Raw genomic sequence first — 17,771 nt, forward strand, 5'->3', positions numbered from 1 at the left:
TGATTTGGTCCAAACATTTTTAGTGAAACCATTTCCAAAACCTATTGTACATAATAGACTCTCGATTTTATAGGGATTAACAAAAGTGATTGGTTAATTTTAATATAGATCATTTTTATTTCCTTGTAATGACTAACATTTTAAAAAATTACAATTCAATATTTTGGATAAATTATTTATAAGCATTAAATTTGTTTTTATTTTCGGCTTGTGTTTTTTCTTCGTGCTTTTCATCGTCTCCATTTCACACAATATAATTTGTTAATTTGTTGTTTACAATAAGGTTTAATTTTTTTTTGCATGTTCATTTTCTCAATTTTTGTTTTATTTTTTCTTGCTGCTTGTTTGAAATATTTCTTTAATCTGCTTGCAATTTTTGAGTTTGAATGTATGTAGTCATTAATGTAAAACTTTGTAGTTCTATAGTTCTATAATACATATATATATTTAATTATATGTATAGATATATATATATATCTTTGAATCACACATACACGCATGGAACTCATGCATATATGTGAGAGGCTGATTGGTATTGTAGTGTCAAATAAGCAAGGTGTTTAGCATATAAAAAAGAAGGTTCTAATATAAATAAATGTATTTTTTACTATTGAAAATTAAAACTCAAATAAGTGTTCAGATATATGCCTTCACCCATTGATAGCGAAAAGTGGACGAAGTGAAAAGAAGATAAAAAACAAAATATAAATAATGCAAATTTTTGAGGGCTGAGCTTCAAACTAATATGCGATTAAGTACATTTTACAGTTTTAGAATATAGATGTTAAGTTTAATCCTTTTGCGTGCACCGTTTTCTTTTACTTAGATCCCGATGACTTTGCTTATTAATGTGCTGTGATTGCTGTTGTTTACATTTTACATTTAAACATGTTGTTTATTTTTCAACTACTTCGACAAGCCCTCTACAACCATTTAATGGGGTATTCGGGCCGTTCATAATTAAATATATGCGTATAAGTCTGTTTATATATGCTGTAGGTACAAAATTAAATTGTTTTTTTTTTAGCTCGCTATGGGGTGGCTGAATCGAATTGTAAAATAACAATAAATTACATTAATTAATACATACAAATTTTACACAACTGTTGCCAATACATTTCAATGTGAGATTTGAGGTTTAGTAATAACTGGGGCTGTAACTCAATTTCTCCTTCCATATTTTTGGGCTCTCTGTGGTTAGTTCAATTTTACGGATTGCTGCCTATCAATTCATATTTGTGTATGCGCTTTTCTATCCGCTTGCATTTTTTTTTTTTGTTTTTGAAAAAATGAACACTTTTTGTCTGGTGGGAATATACATATGGTGTTGGAAATCTATTGCACAGAACATGAATTCTTATGACCATTTTTGTGCTTTAGTCTCGCCTTTGGCTTGTATTTTTCCAAAAAGGACAGCTGCTTGGCATTAATGGCTCCGCGTCGTTTACTAAAACAAATTGCATGTTTAATTAATTTTTTTCATCTTGTCGGCTTGTTATCATCAAACACTTACTCTCTAATCATTTCCACTGCTGCCTCATATTTTAAGCCCAATTCAATCAGTGCCAAGGCAACAAGGACAGGAGCTCGTCCCAGACCAGCCACACAATGAACGGCAACGCAAGCCTCCGGATTTTGTTGATATCTGTAAAGTACAACAAAAAAGTTATTAAGTTTATTACAAAATAAATACAAAGGCTTACTTTAATTATTCAATTGCTTTAATTTTGGTCTAAGCCTATAACTCTAGGTCTACACGCTTACCGACAAGTTTCATTATCAAGAAATGCAGTATTATTATAAATTGCTGATGCTGCCTCGCCAGTATCATTGAGATTATCTGTGCCTGTTAGGGGAATTGTATCTGTGTCCCGACCTGATGCTGCGGATAAACTGGCTCTGGTTGCTGAAGTTCTTATTGCAGTTGCAGTTGCTGTTGTTGGTGGAACTGTTTTTGGTATGTGTCTGAGCGAGAATCGCTTATGTTTGTAGTAGGATAGTGTGGCGCTTGTGGACTTTCTAAAACTAGGGCACAGCAGCAGCGGTATCATAAAATAGCACACGAAACGAATCATATAGGAAGGTAAGGTAAGTTCTCGTTGATCAAGTTTGGTAGCTTACAGGTAGTACAAGTTGTTGATGGAGTGCGGAATTCGAAATTTACAAAACGAAAACGTTGAGAGAGAATTATGAAGGAAGGATGGTGCAGAAGATTTTAGTTAACCAAATTCTATACAGCAACTTATAACTGATGAAATCATACTAAGCTAGCAGCTAAGGCGATAGCGGGGACTACAAGCGGGGTTCTGTACAACTTCGAAATGTTCTTTTTTTTTTAATTTGTGCTGAATTTTTAAACAGCTCATTGGATATGTGGCTAGCGCAGCTTTTAGATATTTGTCTTTGGTTTTTTTATTCTTTATTTAGTAATATTTGATTATCTTTGGATTGAGTGGCACAAAGCAACAAATAATACTGAATAAATTGATAAAAATCACTTGAGGTTTTTTATTTTGTAGACGCGTTTAGTTCGATTGTGGTTTATGATATCTCGGAAATTATGTTAAGTAAAATAATACATTTAATACATATGTCTTAAATAAGAACTATTTGATATGGTGGTAGCTGTAAATTTATCAATCTAATTCGCTTATGAAATAAATGATAATATCTTTACAGTGTAGCTATAATAATGTTGTTACTATTTATATTCAATGTTAAAACTAATAATGACTAAATTTATTAGATCTCCAGTTTTTGAATGTGAAACAAAGTAAAATAATACGCTCAGTGTCTTAAATGACATAATTATTAAAATAACAATTAACTACGCGAATGCAAGAGCTCTGTTATTGTACTCACTTATCCTTTAAGACCTCAAACCACTCGTCAACGACTTGCTGAGGCGGGAAGGTGCCGTCCTCAAAGGCCAGGTCCTTGACGGTAATGCCTTGTGTCTCGAGCTCGTCGGTATTATAGCTAGGTTCGCACACGCGCACCACAGTGTTGACATTGTTCTTCTTTAGCTCCTACAAGAATGTTATGGAAATTAATGGGTGGCGGTTAAGGCTTACACGATTATGGGACTTACCATAATGTAGTGATTAATGGTTATGTCTGATGGTCGATCGGTGATTAGGAACTTCATGCCCTTGTACTCAATTAGAGCGGGCGCTGGGCGCAGATCTTTTTGACGCATGGTGATGCTCATAAACAATTACAAAAGCTGTTCTGAAGGACTTAATCTGGCTCGTGTGCACTTAAGTCTGTTTTCTTACAATCTTGAGGTGTGGTTTTTGTTTCGTTTTCACAAAGATTTGATTGGTTTCTTTTAACGGAAGTAGTTTGATTTCTAGATTAAAAATTCAGCGTGTTAGAGGCTTACAATTGAATCTTGTTTAGGCTAGAGTTATGTATAAAAAATAAATATAAATATAAATATAATTAACTCTTTTCGTATCGTATCTTAAATGTTTTACACCAAAACACAAACTTAGTTTAAGTATCGTTTAAGTAAAATTAGTTCTTTTTCTTTTCAATTAAGTACAATTATGGATTTTTTCTGCTATCACAAAGAAAATCAATCAATTTTCTTTGACTGAAAAAAGGGTTCCCTGTTAAGTGTCACACGTATTTTTTAAGCTAACAAAAATGATTTGGGCTCAGTTCCCGTTTTGTTTTCGAAAATATTACAACTTTTTCAAGGTTTCGTTGTTAAAAATTTAAATATATCCTTGCTGTGATATGATCTGTGATCACCGCGATGCTTTGAATTTAGTATTCTTCTTTCTCTCCCATAGATCGACAGTCTTTGGCTAATTGATGCCGCTGCTGTCGCCGCTATTTCAGCTGATCCGTTGACGGTATTATTCTGATGGTATCCACACCACTTATCTATCGATGGCGACTTCCGAAGTGGTGACTGTGTTTACTCAGGCTATCTCCGCCTTTTTGTAGGATTGCTTACCTGCAAAGAGTGAGACTAGAATGAGTTCAATATTCCAGACAAATCTGGCGCAAGTCGGTTTGAGCTTCTTTCTCGCGACTCCCATTGTTCATTTAATTGAAAACAATTCGTGGGAAACTAAAAAACAATTTAGCTCAATTACACGCAATGAAATAATTGAGACTTTCGCCATTTTCGTCTCGCACGACACTCTCTTTTTATCCGCGATGTTCTTCGGGGCGGGTCAAGCCGTCAATTGTCCAGAAAGGTCACAGTGCTTTGTTCACTGTAAGTCAAGTGACCTTTCCATGGCCAGCAAGTGTACCGCCCGTGCCACTTGAGCTAATTAATTAAACGAAAAGTCCATATACCCTACAAAAATAATCCATACTCACTTTTTATTTGTGCTGTGCCTGGCAGTATTCTGCACTGTCTAGATGAAACTCCATAGATGTGGGAACAGGTCTAACCAACTGCAAAAGAGAAATAAAATGTTGGGACAACATTCAGTATCACATTTAAATGAAATGAAAATTGAAAAAAAGCTAGAAATATTTTTGTAGGAATTTATTTGACCACCATTTGCAATCGAGAAATGAAGAATGTTTGTAAACATTACCAGCTAAAAGCGTTTATTGGAAATAAATTGTATACAAAAAAATCGATTTGCAAGTCAATTCCAAAGTGATACATAAAAATTATAATTGAAATAAATAAATTAATTATAAAACTGGTGCATTACAATCGAAATCATTCAAGGGTTAGGGCTCACGTTGTACATAATATACATATATTGTACAATTTTGAAACAGGTGCCATAAGCATACAAAAATAATTTCAACATTTTTAGGATTTACCAACTTTTGCAATACTTAATTAGCAACCAAAATAGCCAATTTAGAATAAATAAAAGAAAACCGCCTTTATCAACTGAAATTTATCTGCGAGAACCAGAAAACATACGCAAGGAAAATCGTTGAAGTGGATTTTAAATGTATTGGTCGCCTGCTGTCTGAAAAAAAAAATATTAAAAATATTCCCTAAAAGTGATCCAAGATAATGACTGCTCATTTCCACGACCGTTTACATTATTTATATTCCGTTGATGATCATGAAAAGCATATGTATAAAATGAGTTCACAAATATAAAGACCGAAACAGAACAATGATTGTATAATATGTATTTCGCATATATACGTGTATATCCACACAAACGCGATAACTCTTTAAGCAAATATTCCATTTTCTATGGCCCCAGTGCGACCTGTGTTTATTTTTGCACTTTTGCCTAAAGTAGGCGAATATTTCTCTCGAAAATTGGCCAATTCCTTATGTTAAAGGCATTTCGATTATGGTATGTATTGGAGAATCCATTGTGGAATAGCTAGTGATATTGAAACGCGTGAAACTAATTAAGAAGCGGGCGCAAAAAAATAAAAACAAAACATATAAAAGGAACACTTTGTTGATAGAACTGAAAACTTTCACTTCTTCTCGGAATGCACCTAGTATATACCAGTACATTCTAGATTTGTCAGTGTGTGTGTGTGTTTACCTCATGACACGTTAAGCAACAACACTTTTTGTTGATGCTATATTTCCCAGTCGGTTTTTACTTGTGACTTATGCAATGTATTTTTTGTTTTGCGTCTTGGCGAAATTGAAAAATCACACAGGCAAATATATATGTAAATATCTATATATACATAGGTATTTCGCTATGCATTTAAGCAAATACAGTGATTAGTTGCTGATTACGACGGGGCGGCTTGTAACCCGTTGATATGGACTCCCGATTAGATATCGACAGGTGTTTGCCGGAAGACACTAATCGATTTTATCCGCGGATCGTAAAGCTTTCTCTCCTATCAGTTAATTCGAATATACTGAGGATTGGTCCTCCACATTCAGATTTGCCAGCGGATAAATTGTATTTACCTATCGTTAATCGCCCGTTATACGGCGAGATAGTATCTCGATTAAATATCGACAAGTGTCGATTCTGAGACGTTGATCGATTACGATTACCACAATAAGTAGACGCGTATTGCTGCGTGATGAGCACTCTCTCATGTTTTGCTATCGACTGGCGATTGTCAACTCTTCGCCGCCCATTTTACGCCACGGAAACGGCCGCTCCGTCCGGCAGTAAGTCTCCATTGCCGGGGAGAACGAAGAGAGAGTCGTGACGCACATCTCTCCAATCGCTCACGCAGAGAGCGAAAAAAAATTATCTACAGTCTGGTGCATATTTAAAGCGCTTTAAAAAGTCTGTTGTGCAAAAACAATAGAGGCAGGAAAAATAGAAACAATTTGCTTGGTTAGTTTTACTTTTCTACTGTTGAACATAATTAGCAGAGTTCAATGGACCATGAAAGGGCGAATTTTGTGCTTACTAAAAATGTTTAAATTTTAAAGCATTTTATTCGTTCTGGTATAGTAGTGACAATATAAGTAGTTCTGATTTAAAATCACGAGGGTATTTATTTTAAAATGTTAAATTGTTTAATTTTAGAAACTAGACAACAAGTTAGTTTGTATTCTGTTCTTTTTAAATATAGATCTTAAAATATTTTTTTCGACTTCGTCTCTGAAATAAGTTTCGAAAATAAACTCTACTAAAATTTTGAATATACCTGTATTTTCGAAGAAACGCAAATCATATTGACATTACCTAACAAACACTTATATTTATGACCAATACAAATTATTTCGCGTTAATGGCTTGGTATTTTAAAGTGCCAAAATGCTTATAGACATATAATCCGTAGGATATTCAAATAACTGTGTGGAAACGCTTTTTAAATCGGGGAATAAATAAATGATTGATAAGATCTTTAGCATATAAAGGTTTTTTTCCCCATCTAGCTACCTGACTTGGAAAGTGTTCAAATACAGCGAAGGAAAGTTTTGCAGTCAGATTATAACTTTTACGGGATGCCAAGGTCAGTCGTTATTTAAGGGCAATAAACAAAGCTAAATGCGGTTTATATTATGCACAGTTAATGAAGGCTACGGCGCACACAAACGTGTAACTTAATATGAAATTAGTCTTACATTTAAACCAGTTGATTATAATCGAGATGTAGGCAAATGGCATGACGACACTAATACCAAATTGCGGCTATATTGTTACTCGCTATATACAAACATACATGCATACATATGTACACATTTGTTCCACTTGAATGCTCCTCGCTACATACACAGATTTTCAAATACATTTTCCAATCAGTTAATACATCATAATGTCTTTAAACGACGAGTTTAATGAAATCAAACTTTTGATTCAAATCAACATAAAGATATTCGTGCAATTAGACAAAACTTCTTAACAGACTATTGTATCTTTGACAAAAAATACTTTTTGTTCTCTCCGAGGTAGCAGATGGTTTTGTCTGTGCGGAAAGTTGATTGGACTTTCCCGAAACAGGAGCAGACGACTTAGACCGAGGGCCAGACAAGAAGGAAACAAAGAACAAGGAACCGATGAAATCTGGAGGTAAGAAAGCAAACACAACTGAATGCCGGTGTGTCTGAGTTTGGATTCGGGGTTCAAAGTACTTCAATTCCAGTTCCCTTTTCTTTTTTTTTTTTTTTGTTTGTCCCCTCTTTCAGTTTTTGTTTAGACTTCGACTGCAATCCTGGCAAACAAGATCGCCCGATTTACGCCAATAATCACAGACTTGCAAAAAATAGTAGTAAAAGGTTGTAAACAAATTGAAAATGACTAACGGACGGGAAATGTGATGAGGGTAACTGCCACTCAAGCCTCAACTTACTAAGCTAAAGTCTGTCCACGGGTGTCAATAAAACCGGAGACGTGCCGAAAAAAAAAGCCAGACATAACGCAGACACTAAGAATACATTAAGTCTTATACACTTATTAAAAAAACAAAAACTAGCTACCTACATGGGGTAGAAAGCTGGTAGACTAAACATTCAATAAAACAGTACACTGTTACCAACTTGGAACTTAAATCATTGGAATCATTGGTATCTTAAATGAATATTGAGAATAATTGTAAATGATTTAGGATCAATAGATATAAATTCATCTTACAATAAATGTATAGTCAAGAAGATTGATATAGATAGATTGATATAGATAGATAGATATAGATAGATACGAGATATAGATAGATATAGATATAGATATAAAGCAAGCAAGAACCTTTTTTGTACTGCCAAACACATGAAAACCAAAACTTTTCTAAGTTTTGTTCACCTTAGATATTCGCGGCACGCTTTCAGATCAGATAAGTATGGGTATTGGAAACCCAAGTCAAATGAAAAGACAGCAAAAAAAAACACAGACCAAGCTCGAGTTATTGATTTTGCGCGACTAGCAAAGGAGGAAGGGCGATGTCCAAGCCCCAGCACCAACACCATCTCCATCTCCATCCATCCGCGATTTCCGTATTTCGCCATAATGGAAATTTTAAGTTTGCCCCGAAGCGTCTCGAGTGCTGCGAACCAGGAGGAGATGAGCAGGAAATGGTGGCCCCACCACGGGGGCAACTAGGATCTCAAACCGCCTTTTTCTAGTTGCCAAGTGGTCGCGCTGTTTTTCGTGACGCACCAGGCGGCGACTTCTCATGCGTCATCAACGACTTTTAATCGGAAAACAGCTGTTGTTGTTTTGTTTTGATAAAATGCAACCAAAACAAAAATAAATAAGCAATCTTGTCTCGTTATTGCAATTATCGAATGCATGCCTTCTCCTGCCACAAATTGCAGGTCCTTCAAGGTTGATTTACAGACAAGGATTACGTACATACATGCATAGTACATCAACAAAAAAGTGCCATTTTCCTGGTTAGTTTTGGGTACTGTGTACCTTAACCAAGGGCAGGCCAAAACTATTGAGGACAAACAGCGCCGCATTTATCGCGCACTATATATAGAATCCGGGGGTGGTCGGTGACATTTTCCCCTCCCATTTTCCACCAATCTACCACCCTCCACCCTCCACTGACGTTTGTAAATCGTATTGCATGCTTTGTTGTTCGCTTTTTGGTCTATTTTTGGATATGACATGTATTGGTGAAATTCTGCACACAAGCGGCCAAAACGTGACAGCAGTAAAAAAAAAAAAAAAAATAATACAGCACAATGATATATAACCGCGAAAAGTAGTCTGAAAGTTCGCAACTCTCATGCTACTTCGATATTTCTAATTAGCGAGTTCTTGACTTCTTCCTAACTAATGTGCGAGTGTATTTAATTAGCTGGCTGTAGAATTTAAGCTGCCGCTACTGTACGAGTATGACCTCAAAAGACCGTGAAATATACATTTATCTACATTCAATTAATTTTGAGAATTTCTATAATTACAACTTGACACATTTATAGATTTGGTTACAGATCACGGAGCAGTGAAAGTTGTAAATTTTAAATAAGTTTAATTTCGGTAATTGTCGAGTAAGCAAATTTATCGCACAACAACAAAAATTAAGAAGATGTTGAAGATGTTCAGAAAGATCCAATAAATTGCACTAAATCAAAATGACCTCAAACAAATTTGCTGGAAGCATTTCAATGAACGAAAGTATTGCCACACATTTCGAGGAATTCAATTGGCTTTCGATTCGATTGTGTGCGTGGGAATATGGAATATTTTAGAACTGGCGGAAAGCAGATAAACCCAGACAACAAAATACAAACAGCTGGAATACAAAATAACCAAGAAGCGTATACGTAATCTCTACACTGAGTTGAGATACATGTAGTAGTACTCTTGATAAGAAAATGGAATTTAATGCAATGCTAGATAGATAGGTATTCAATCTTGAAAAATGTATATCTGTATGATTGAAAGGAACCCTACCAAATTAATCGAGTTTTGTAATCGATGCGTTCAAGTTATGACGTCTTTTCGTATGAGTTTGTTCGGTATATTTTTGATAAAGTCAAACCGGATTTTAAAATTCTTCCCTTGGCTGATACGCTTATCTGCTCGCTCTTTTTTATCACGGATAAATAAAAAGAGAGAATGAAACCGAAAGAGATTCTTTTCTTTCTTTTGTTTGTATTGCCGTGGCCGGGGCACTATCATTGAACTTGTTCAAGGACAAGAGACCCCAAACGGAAATAAAAGGGAGAGAGCACAAGAAATCTGACAAGAGAACCGGTTAAAAAATGGATATCGTTGGGATTTTCAACCACCGGTTGGCGTATAATTGATATTCCTTTGGTGCGTATGGGACAGTTTCAGTTGCCAGGTTCCATTTCTATACCGCTTATACCGCTTTCAATACCAATTGACGCAATTTGCTGATATCGATTAGCAAACAGTGCGATCAAGATAAACACAGGTGGAAAAAATGCGAAAATTCGAGATAACAGCAAATCACAGCCAAACCTTGTTGAGTAACAACTGATTGTAAAATTGAAAGCTATGAACGAAGGCAATCTTTTTGCACTACAACTTTGCTCCGTCCACATTTGTTCAGTATAAAATGCCAACTGATTTGGCTGTTTTGTTCTAAAAAAAACAATTTCTCTCGGCCATGTCTTTTGTTTACTGTTTGCTCTGCCGCTTTGATATGATATAAATCTGCTCGAAATGTCTTCAACAGATTAGATATTAGATTAGAATCTACGTGTATGTACCTAGCAAATGACGTATGAAGATGATAAAAACTGCCAAAAAAAATAAGAGAAATAAACTTTAACTGGTGCAGTGCAAAATAGTTTTGGTCCCGTCCTAGTTCCGTTCGGATGGTAAAACTGGGTCAGCTGACATTTATTTTCAACTGGCGAAGGCAGTTAACCAGGTAACTGGGTCGAATGAAAGTAAAATGCGTGAAGTTACCCATTTATTGAAGTATATGATTGTTGTGTATGATAACAAATGGGACATTACATTACTTTCCTTAACGTTTTTTATGCAAGCACAGCAGAATTTGCAATTCGATTAATTTGATTGCGAAGAAAAGAATATTATTCATAGCAATTACACAGATTTGTTGGTATTTTGAGAAGAATACATTTAAAAAGTTCACATTCATATTTATAAAAAACGTAAACACAATTAGTTTATAACATATTCTAGTTTTACAAGATGACAATTGTTTATAGTTTTTGCACAGACAAATAAAAATGTAACTGGTTGATATATACTAAAAAAAAATTTAAACAAATTCCAGAAACTATTTCTAATGCCAACATGTTTTTTAAGACTATTTTTCGAATAAAACAAACAAAATCCAGTTAGAAATTGTTTAAACGAAAAAAATTGAATGTAAATGCCAACGCACGCACACAAGCACACATACTTTGTGGCTCAGTAGTTGTGCGAGTGTTCGTTGACGTTCGAAACAATTTATGCAACAAAAATGTATTATTTAAAAACTTGCGGCTGTAGCCGATCCCCTGCCGCACTTACCACAATTGCCATACACATTTGAGTATAACTTTTGAAGCTTTTTCGTTGCTTTTCGTGCACGAGAAAATTGAATTCACGTCCACACGCACACACAGACGCACCGCGAGACTCTCACCGACACGAATTCCACGAATGCAATTGGCTGGTGTGTGTTGCCTTTTACGACACAACTATTGCTCTTATTGCAACTGTAAATTGATTGTATCTTTAGCTTAAGTGTTTTTTATTGAATAGGATTGTTAAACTTTGGTTTTTCAGCGACATTAACGCAAAATTCATCTGCAGCTTAACCTCAAATTTCTTTGTGTCTGTCACGCACACACACACACAAACACAGTCAGCACGGGGCGGAACCAATGGTATAAGATGAATCTATCAATTTGACATGAATTAATCGGGCGAAAATAATATCTGTAGTTTCCAGCACGGATTGCACAATTTTTTCTACCGATTTCCAAGAGCAAAGTACTTGTAATCGAAGTAGGCGTTGCGAACAATTCGCTCGTTTGTGTTGGTAGACACGGATGGTGATTATATTCGATAATCTCGAACACTCGATAGAGCCGATAGTATCGAGTGCAATTAAGTGTTAGATAAACATCGATTGCGGGCAGAATCGATACTTTTTTGTAATAATTTAATTACCTATTTTGCAATTGTCTTTTAAAAACAGTTTTTTTTATTTTAAATGTAAGATGTGATTTTAAAGGAAGTTGTACAATATATATACATATATATTTATTTATAAACCGACATAAAATATATAATATTTTCAATATGTCACATACTTTCTTTTCTTATTCATCCAATAAGTCGTCTTATTTTGATTCTTGGTCTGTCCTTCCGAGAATATTCCAATTAAAATTATTCTCTATTGAAAAGAACTACCCTACTATTTACATTCGTAGTATCGCAACAGCAAGCGGCGATCTGAATTAGTCATCTTATCTCTTTCCGACAGAAGTGACGATCAATAGCCCAACGATTTTAAACGCTTTACTTCGAAGAACCTTAAATCGCCAATTTATCCAGAGGGGAATGTCCAAGCGCAAGGCCGAGGACACACAATCCGACAAAATGGCAACGGCCGAGAAAGTAGCACAGGTAATAAGCAACAGCCATAGAAAATAAACAAAAATAGTTTACAAACAATAACAACTATTGTCTGGACAGAACGATTACACCATTGGCCTGGTGGATCCCGTTAAGGATTACCAAAAGCTTATCGAAACACGCGTGCAGGTAGACGAAATCGTGGATGATGATGTCACCAAGGAGAATTTCGATCGAACGGCTGCAGCGGCGCGTGACGTCATCTGGCGGCTGTTATTCGACGAGGCCGGTACCTCGCAATCGAACACAGAGAAGGCCAGCCAATTGCTGGAGGAATACCGTGGTGACGCCTGCTTCTACGACCCGACGCCGTACAACGAATGGATTGTCAAGCTGAGGGATGAGGTTCTAAAGAAGGAACTCCTCGACTTTTGGCGCGATGTGCTGGTGAAGAAGCAACTCGGTCCCTGTTGGTCACGCGACAGTGATCTCTTTGACAGCGACGACACCCCGCCATTGGAGTTCTATGCCCATGCCGGTTGTACCGCTCCATTTGCAGCCAGCTTAAAGGTGCGCGCAGCACTCGAGGAGCAGGCTTCGCTGGATCAGGATGGGCCAGCGACGCCTACAACTCCGGGTGAACTGAGTGCCGATGATGCCGCCGCTCTGTCTGGCGAATTTGAGGCCACCCTGACCAAGGAAAATCCGCTCGAGGAATACCGAACTCTAATGAAGCGCTTTGTTCTGACCAAAATCATCGTTCCGGACAGCGTTCACCAGGCCAGCGTGAAGAAGATAGCGGCAGCCGCCAGGGAGATAATCTGGAAGCTGCTCTTCGATGGCACACCCTCAGCGGAGGATCAAAACAAGGCCGCCGAGCTGCTGCAGGAGTACAAGGGTGATGCTGGTTTCTATGGGCCCGACGACTACAACAGTTGGATTTTCAATCTGAGGGATGAGGTTCTCACCAAAGAGCTTCTCGACTTTTGGCGCGACAAGATGGTGAAAATGGAACTTGGTCCCAGTTGCGCCCGCGATTCCGACTATTACGACAACGAGGATCCGCTGCCATTCGAGTTTTACGAAAAGGCTGGTTGCAAGGCTCCCTTTGAAGGACCTGTAAATGATGATTAGTAGTGCATCTTTCATGACTGAAGGATTGTTTCCTTATGTACTAAAACACCTATTCTGGTCGTAATCTCTGAAGGCACACACAGTAAAGCATTTCAATATCTGAATTATGTTTCGAAATGTTAGAAATTGTTTAAAAATGAATAAAATGATAAGTATTTTATAACTGTTCTCAAAAATAGTGGTCCTTTTTATTATCTCGATCAGTAACAAATTATTTGTTCTCTTCATATTTCTTCAATAGCTTAAAGCATTTAAAATTTTGTAATATATATAAACTATAATAGCATATAAATTAAGGAACATTTTTCTTCATTTGATTTAAAATTTGTATCACGAATTTTCTTGAAATATTTTATGAGTATTCTTACATCTCCTGTTCTAATTAAGCATTATGCATCCTAAAACTTTTAAATTGTGTATTAAATGATTGTTTTTAGATACTTTTAATAAAAGTTGACCGATGTAGGTGGAATCCACATAAATAGTTTCAGCATAGTTTGTATTCATACATAGACAATTTTCGTAATTTCCTTTGAAGTTCTTAAATCCAATGGTTAGATTATTATGCTTAAATACTAAAATAAAATATGAAATACTTTCTTAAGTTAACTTTTAAATTCCGAACACAAAAATGAACTTTAATTAATTTTGAAACTATTACATACACTGACTAGAGAACATATATCCATTTTCTGTTCTTCTTCCCATCTTTGGTGGTTCCCATTTGGGTGCTCTGTGTCCACACAACGTGGAACATAATACAAAATCAAGAACTAAATAAATATAAAGTGCTTTCACAACATTTGAACAACGCAACAAGAAATGAACCTTAAAATGTGCGTCCTTAAATATTACAAAATAATTCTATGAGTAAAATTGGGCAGCCATCGTTTCTCATTGAGATCTCTGTGAGCTTATGGCAGGTGGATCGATTCGAGAATTGTATCTATAGCCTGAAATGGTCACTCGGCGTAGAGCAGTCGTGAACGTGATTTCCGGAGGCCGCGAGAGCCTCCACCGCCGATTCCACTGTCTCCGCCCTCGCCACATTGCCAGGACTTGGTCTTGGCCCGAAAATATCGAAACTCATCATTGTGCGCCGGTGCCAGCATTGGTACATATTGGCTGGGCTGGCATAGCTGCGAGTATAGACCGAAGAACTCCTTGTACCCATTGTGCAGGATATAAAGTTCAGGATAGTCCAGTGCCGGATAGTTGTGGGTATGCTGACTTCTGTCGTTGCTCCGCAGGTAGCGCAATAGCTTGGGACCCCGTTCCGAGGAGAACTCACAGTGGAAGACGTAGATGCGTCGATTTTCCTGATTGGAGGTCAGCGTGGGAAACGCCTCCTGTATCTGCCCACGTGTGTACAAATTCTTCGCTCCCCGTATGTGTCCGCCAAGGAACTCGTATGGGTAACGGCAGTCTATGATCTCGTATCCGCCCTGGCTTCCCAATTGTTCATCAAACTCGCCCTGAATCAGTCTGGCCAATGTGTCACTGGAGATGGTCTTTAGATCACGATGTCTAATGCCTGTCGCCAAACAGGGCAGGGTACATGGCTTGCTGAGATCTCCGATTAACTCTGGTTCATCTCCCAGTGCTCTCATGATCTCGGCGTCGTTCATTGATAGAGTTTTCCGTTGCATCTTCTTCATGGGCATGTTGGTCTCCTGATCTGGTTCTTGAACCGCTTCCTCTGGCTGTTCACTGGGATACATGCTAAGGCAGCGACGCAGGGAGCCTTTTTTGTTGGACATCTCCTCTAAATTGCTTTCCGATTTCAGCTGTCCGCTGAGGAGCACTTCCAAGTCATCGGGCAACTCAAGATTGTGATTCTCGGCTGATTCCATTTCGAACATGTCCATGTACTCATCATCCAGCGAGTTGCCCGACTCGTAACTCGAGCAGGAGCTACTGAAACTGCCGAGTGTTCGCGAGGACAGGCTATTAAAGTTATTCAGGGTCCTGTTGGCTGGGATTCTCTGGGTGGACTTGGGAGTGCCATCCAGGCGGGCTCCATTCATATTCTGCGACAATTCGGTGATGGGCGACAGAACGGTGGTGCTGGCAGGAATATGCCGCTTCAGCATCCATTGCAGCGGAGTCTCCTGCACGGCTGATTTTCGCCTTTTGGCCTGGTATTCCATATCGGCATCATGGGGATCGAAATTCTCCTGACCACACGCTCCACTTTCATCATCTTCTTCCTCCACATCGAGCATTAGCCGCTTGCTCGCCATCTGCGCGTTAAAAAGAAAAAAAACAATGATTTTTTTATCAGCTGGAAGCTGCTAAAATCAGCTGGATTTTCGCAATTGTTCTTACCCTGATCTATTTGCGATATACGTAACTATTGGGAAGTTCAGATTTTGGGTTCCAGCGTGCGCAGTGATTTCGATTGCCAAATCCTTGACGATTTTCTTGTTCTGTCGACTTGTTTGTTTCGCTTTTGGCGGTCAACTTTATTGGCGCCTTTATCAATTCCCCATTCTACCGATGCAAACCCACCACCTGCTAACTCACCACTGCGCCGTATTTAAACAGGACGCTCTAGTTTGAATTTAAATTGCTTGTATATTTTTTTGTTGGTATTTGCATGGCTGGTTCAACTTTATTTGACAAAGAGCAATGAAATTGAATTTAAAAAGCGCAGCCATCTTAATGATAACGTGTTCTACCACCATAATATGCGATGAAATCAATATATTTTCAATCAATAAATTTGTACTTTAAATAGTTATAAGAAAAAGATACATAGAATAATCGTTAATGAGCGTAATAAAATAAAAACATTCCACAATTATAATTATGAATCATATCATTTTTCCAGTGGAAAATTTGACAAAAACATATTAACATTTATTACATCTGGTCACACTGTCCGTTTGTTTATATTTTTCGTGCTGCAGTTGTGTTATTGTTTTTAATACAAATATGCCGGAATTTGAGAACTTTAACGTAAAAACCACAATTGACTGCAAACAAGGTGCAGTGCGAGCTGTGCGCTATAATGGTGAATGGTTTTCAGTGCCCGATTTTTAAGCATTAACTCATCTTGATCCTTAATCTTTAGTTGATGGCACTTATTGCTTGAGTTGTGGATCTGACAAGAAGATAAAGCTGTGGAATCCGGCATCGGGATTACTGCTTAAGACTTATGGTGGTCATGCGGATGAAGTCACCGATGCGGCGGTATAGTTTTTTCTCACTTAGTATTATTCTTATTATTAAGTACTCCACTTTGGCATATTGCAGGGAAGCTGTGATAGTAGCTATATCGTTTCCGCCAGCTTGGATAAAAGCATTATCTACTGGGACGTGTCAACGGGTGAGTTGTAATCACAGCGCACCAATTATGGCTAATGTTTCTCTCGCCTATTTCAGGAGCACCAGTACGGCGCCTGCGTAGCCATGCCGGAGGTGTTAGATGCGTCTGCTTCAACGAGGACTCCTCGATAGCCATTTCCGGGGGTCGAGATAATGCCGTAATGTGCTGGGACATTCGAACGCGTCGCCTGGATCCCGTTCAGGTGATGAAGGAGGCCCGGGACTGCATCACCACGGTGGCAACCAACGAGAATCGCATCTACGCCGCCTCCTTGGACGGATGTGTGAGGACCTACGATATTCGGGTGGGCGAACTTACCTGCGACAAAATTGGTGAACCCATCACATATCTGGCGCAGACGCGCGACGAGCAATGTCTGGTGGCCGGCTGTCAGGATAGTGTGGTTCGTCTGCTGGACTGTGAGACCGGCGGATTACTCTCCGAGTACAGGGGACATCGCGGCGATGACTACCACATCGAGTGCGGAATACTGTCAAACGATGCCCAAATAGTCACGGGCTCCAGTGATGGAGACGCCTTTGTTTACGACCTGCTCGATGGGAAAGTACTGCAGCGCATTCGCATAAGTAAGCAAGTGAAGTTGAACTTTGATTATTAGCTATATACATATATTAACATGTGGGTTTCCTTTGTCATATATCCGTCAGGTGATAATGGCGGCGTCGTCCACTCCTTAGCCACTCATCCCAAGCGACAGGAAATGCTTTTCGCCAGACGACGGGACATGTATGTCTTCTCGACAGATTTGCAAATCGAAGAGGAGCAATTATAGGTACTCATAATGCTGTATAGTTTTACCAAAAGCTAGTGATATAAATAATATAGTTATAAAATATAAAGACTCCTTCAGGAGCCCACCTCATCAAAATACCCGCAAACATAAAAAATTGATTGTT

At 37.9% G+C, this 17,771-nt stretch overlaps 5 protein-coding genes across 13 annotated transcripts; 2 read left to right on the top strand and 3 right to left on the bottom strand.

Moving 5' to 3' along the window:
* Nucleotides 1-95: 95 nt before the first annotated feature.
* On the bottom strand, nucleotides 96-6,049 carry CG46309 (uncharacterized protein). Its single transcript, NM_001347787.1, has 6 exons — nucleotides 5,885-6,049; nucleotides 4,342-4,419; nucleotides 3,092-3,967; nucleotides 2,863-3,029; nucleotides 1,514-1,645; nucleotides 96-1,447 (listed from the first exon to the last, which is right to left on the bottom strand). Exon 1 carries the CDS (start codon nucleotides 6,017-6,019, stop codon nucleotides 5,891-5,893), a length of 129 nt encoding a protein of 42 aa, NP_001334740.1. The 5' UTR covers nucleotides 6,020-6,049; the 3' UTR covers nucleotides 96-1,447; nucleotides 1,514-1,645; nucleotides 2,863-3,029; nucleotides 3,092-3,967; nucleotides 4,342-4,419; nucleotides 5,885-5,890.
* PRL-1 (PRL-1 phosphatase) lies at nucleotides 96-11,867 on the bottom strand. Of its 4 annotated transcripts, none has more exons than NM_135936.3 (6): nucleotides 11,337-11,867; nucleotides 4,342-4,419; nucleotides 3,092-3,967; nucleotides 2,863-3,029; nucleotides 1,514-1,645; nucleotides 96-1,447 (listed from the first exon to the last, which is right to left on the bottom strand). In NM_135936.3, the coding sequence occupies exons 3-6, from the start codon at nucleotides 3,209-3,211 to the stop codon at nucleotides 1,336-1,338; spliced, it is 531 nt and encodes a 176-aa protein (NP_609780.1). In that variant the 5' UTR covers nucleotides 3,212-3,967; nucleotides 4,342-4,419; nucleotides 11,337-11,867; the 3' UTR covers nucleotides 96-1,335. The 4 variants fall into 4 exon arrangements, with proteins under 4 accessions (NP_609780.1, NP_001260488.1, NP_723956.1 ...); NM_001273559.1 differs by lacking the exon at nucleotides 11,337-11,867 and adding an exon at nucleotides 10,311-10,416 and having other exon boundaries at nucleotides 3,092-3,352; NM_165150.2 differs by lacking the exon at nucleotides 11,337-11,867 and adding an exon at nucleotides 5,885-6,049.
* Nucleotides 11,868-11,948: 81 nt separating this feature from the next.
* Nucleotides 11,949-13,772, top strand: EndoGI (Endonuclease G inhibitor). Of its 3 annotated transcripts, NM_001273560.1 has the most exons (3): nucleotides 11,949-12,026; nucleotides 12,298-12,440; nucleotides 12,510-13,694. In NM_001273560.1, the coding sequence occupies exons 2-3, from the start codon at nucleotides 12,375-12,377 to the stop codon at nucleotides 13,521-13,523; spliced, it is 1,080 nt and encodes a 359-aa protein (NP_001260489.1). In that variant the 5' UTR covers nucleotides 11,949-12,026; nucleotides 12,298-12,374; the 3' UTR covers nucleotides 13,524-13,694. The 3 variants fall into 3 exon arrangements, with proteins under 3 accessions (NP_001260489.1, NP_001260490.1, NP_609781.1); NM_001273561.2 differs by lacking the exon at nucleotides 11,949-12,026 and having other exon boundaries at nucleotides 12,266-12,440; nucleotides 12,510-13,772; NM_135937.3 differs by lacking the exon at nucleotides 11,949-12,026 and having other exon boundaries at nucleotides 12,266-12,440.
* Nucleotides 13,675-16,138, bottom strand: twe (twine). Of its 4 annotated transcripts, none has more exons than NM_057285.4 (2): nucleotides 15,852-16,138; nucleotides 13,675-15,766 (listed from the first exon to the last, which is right to left on the bottom strand). In NM_057285.4, exon 2 carries the CDS (start codon nucleotides 15,764-15,766, stop codon nucleotides 14,486-14,488), a length of 1,281 nt encoding a protein of 426 aa, NP_476633.1. In that variant the 5' UTR covers nucleotides 15,852-16,138; the 3' UTR covers nucleotides 13,675-14,485. The 4 variants fall into 4 exon arrangements, with proteins under 4 accessions (NP_476633.1, NP_001260492.1, NP_001260493.1 ...); NM_001273563.1 differs by having other exon boundaries at nucleotides 15,878-16,025; NM_001273564.2 differs by having other exon boundaries at nucleotides 14,138-15,766.
* Nucleotides 16,139-16,401: 263 nt separating this feature from the next.
* CG4935 (uncharacterized protein) lies at nucleotides 16,402-17,744 on the top strand. Its single transcript, NM_135938.3, has 5 exons — nucleotides 16,402-16,539; nucleotides 16,600-16,718; nucleotides 16,782-16,854; nucleotides 16,911-17,441; nucleotides 17,523-17,744. Exons 1-5 carry the CDS (start codon nucleotides 16,461-16,463, stop codon nucleotides 17,645-17,647), a joined length of 927 nt encoding a protein of 308 aa, NP_609782.2. The 5' UTR covers nucleotides 16,402-16,460; the 3' UTR covers nucleotides 17,648-17,744.
* Nucleotides 17,745-17,771: the final 27 nt, after the last annotated feature.

Source organism: Drosophila melanogaster, chromosome 2L (assembly GCF_000001215.4).
Source record: "Drosophila melanogaster chromosome 2L".
Taxonomy (NCBI): domain Eukaryota; kingdom Metazoa; phylum Arthropoda; class Insecta; order Diptera; family Drosophilidae; genus Drosophila; species Drosophila melanogaster.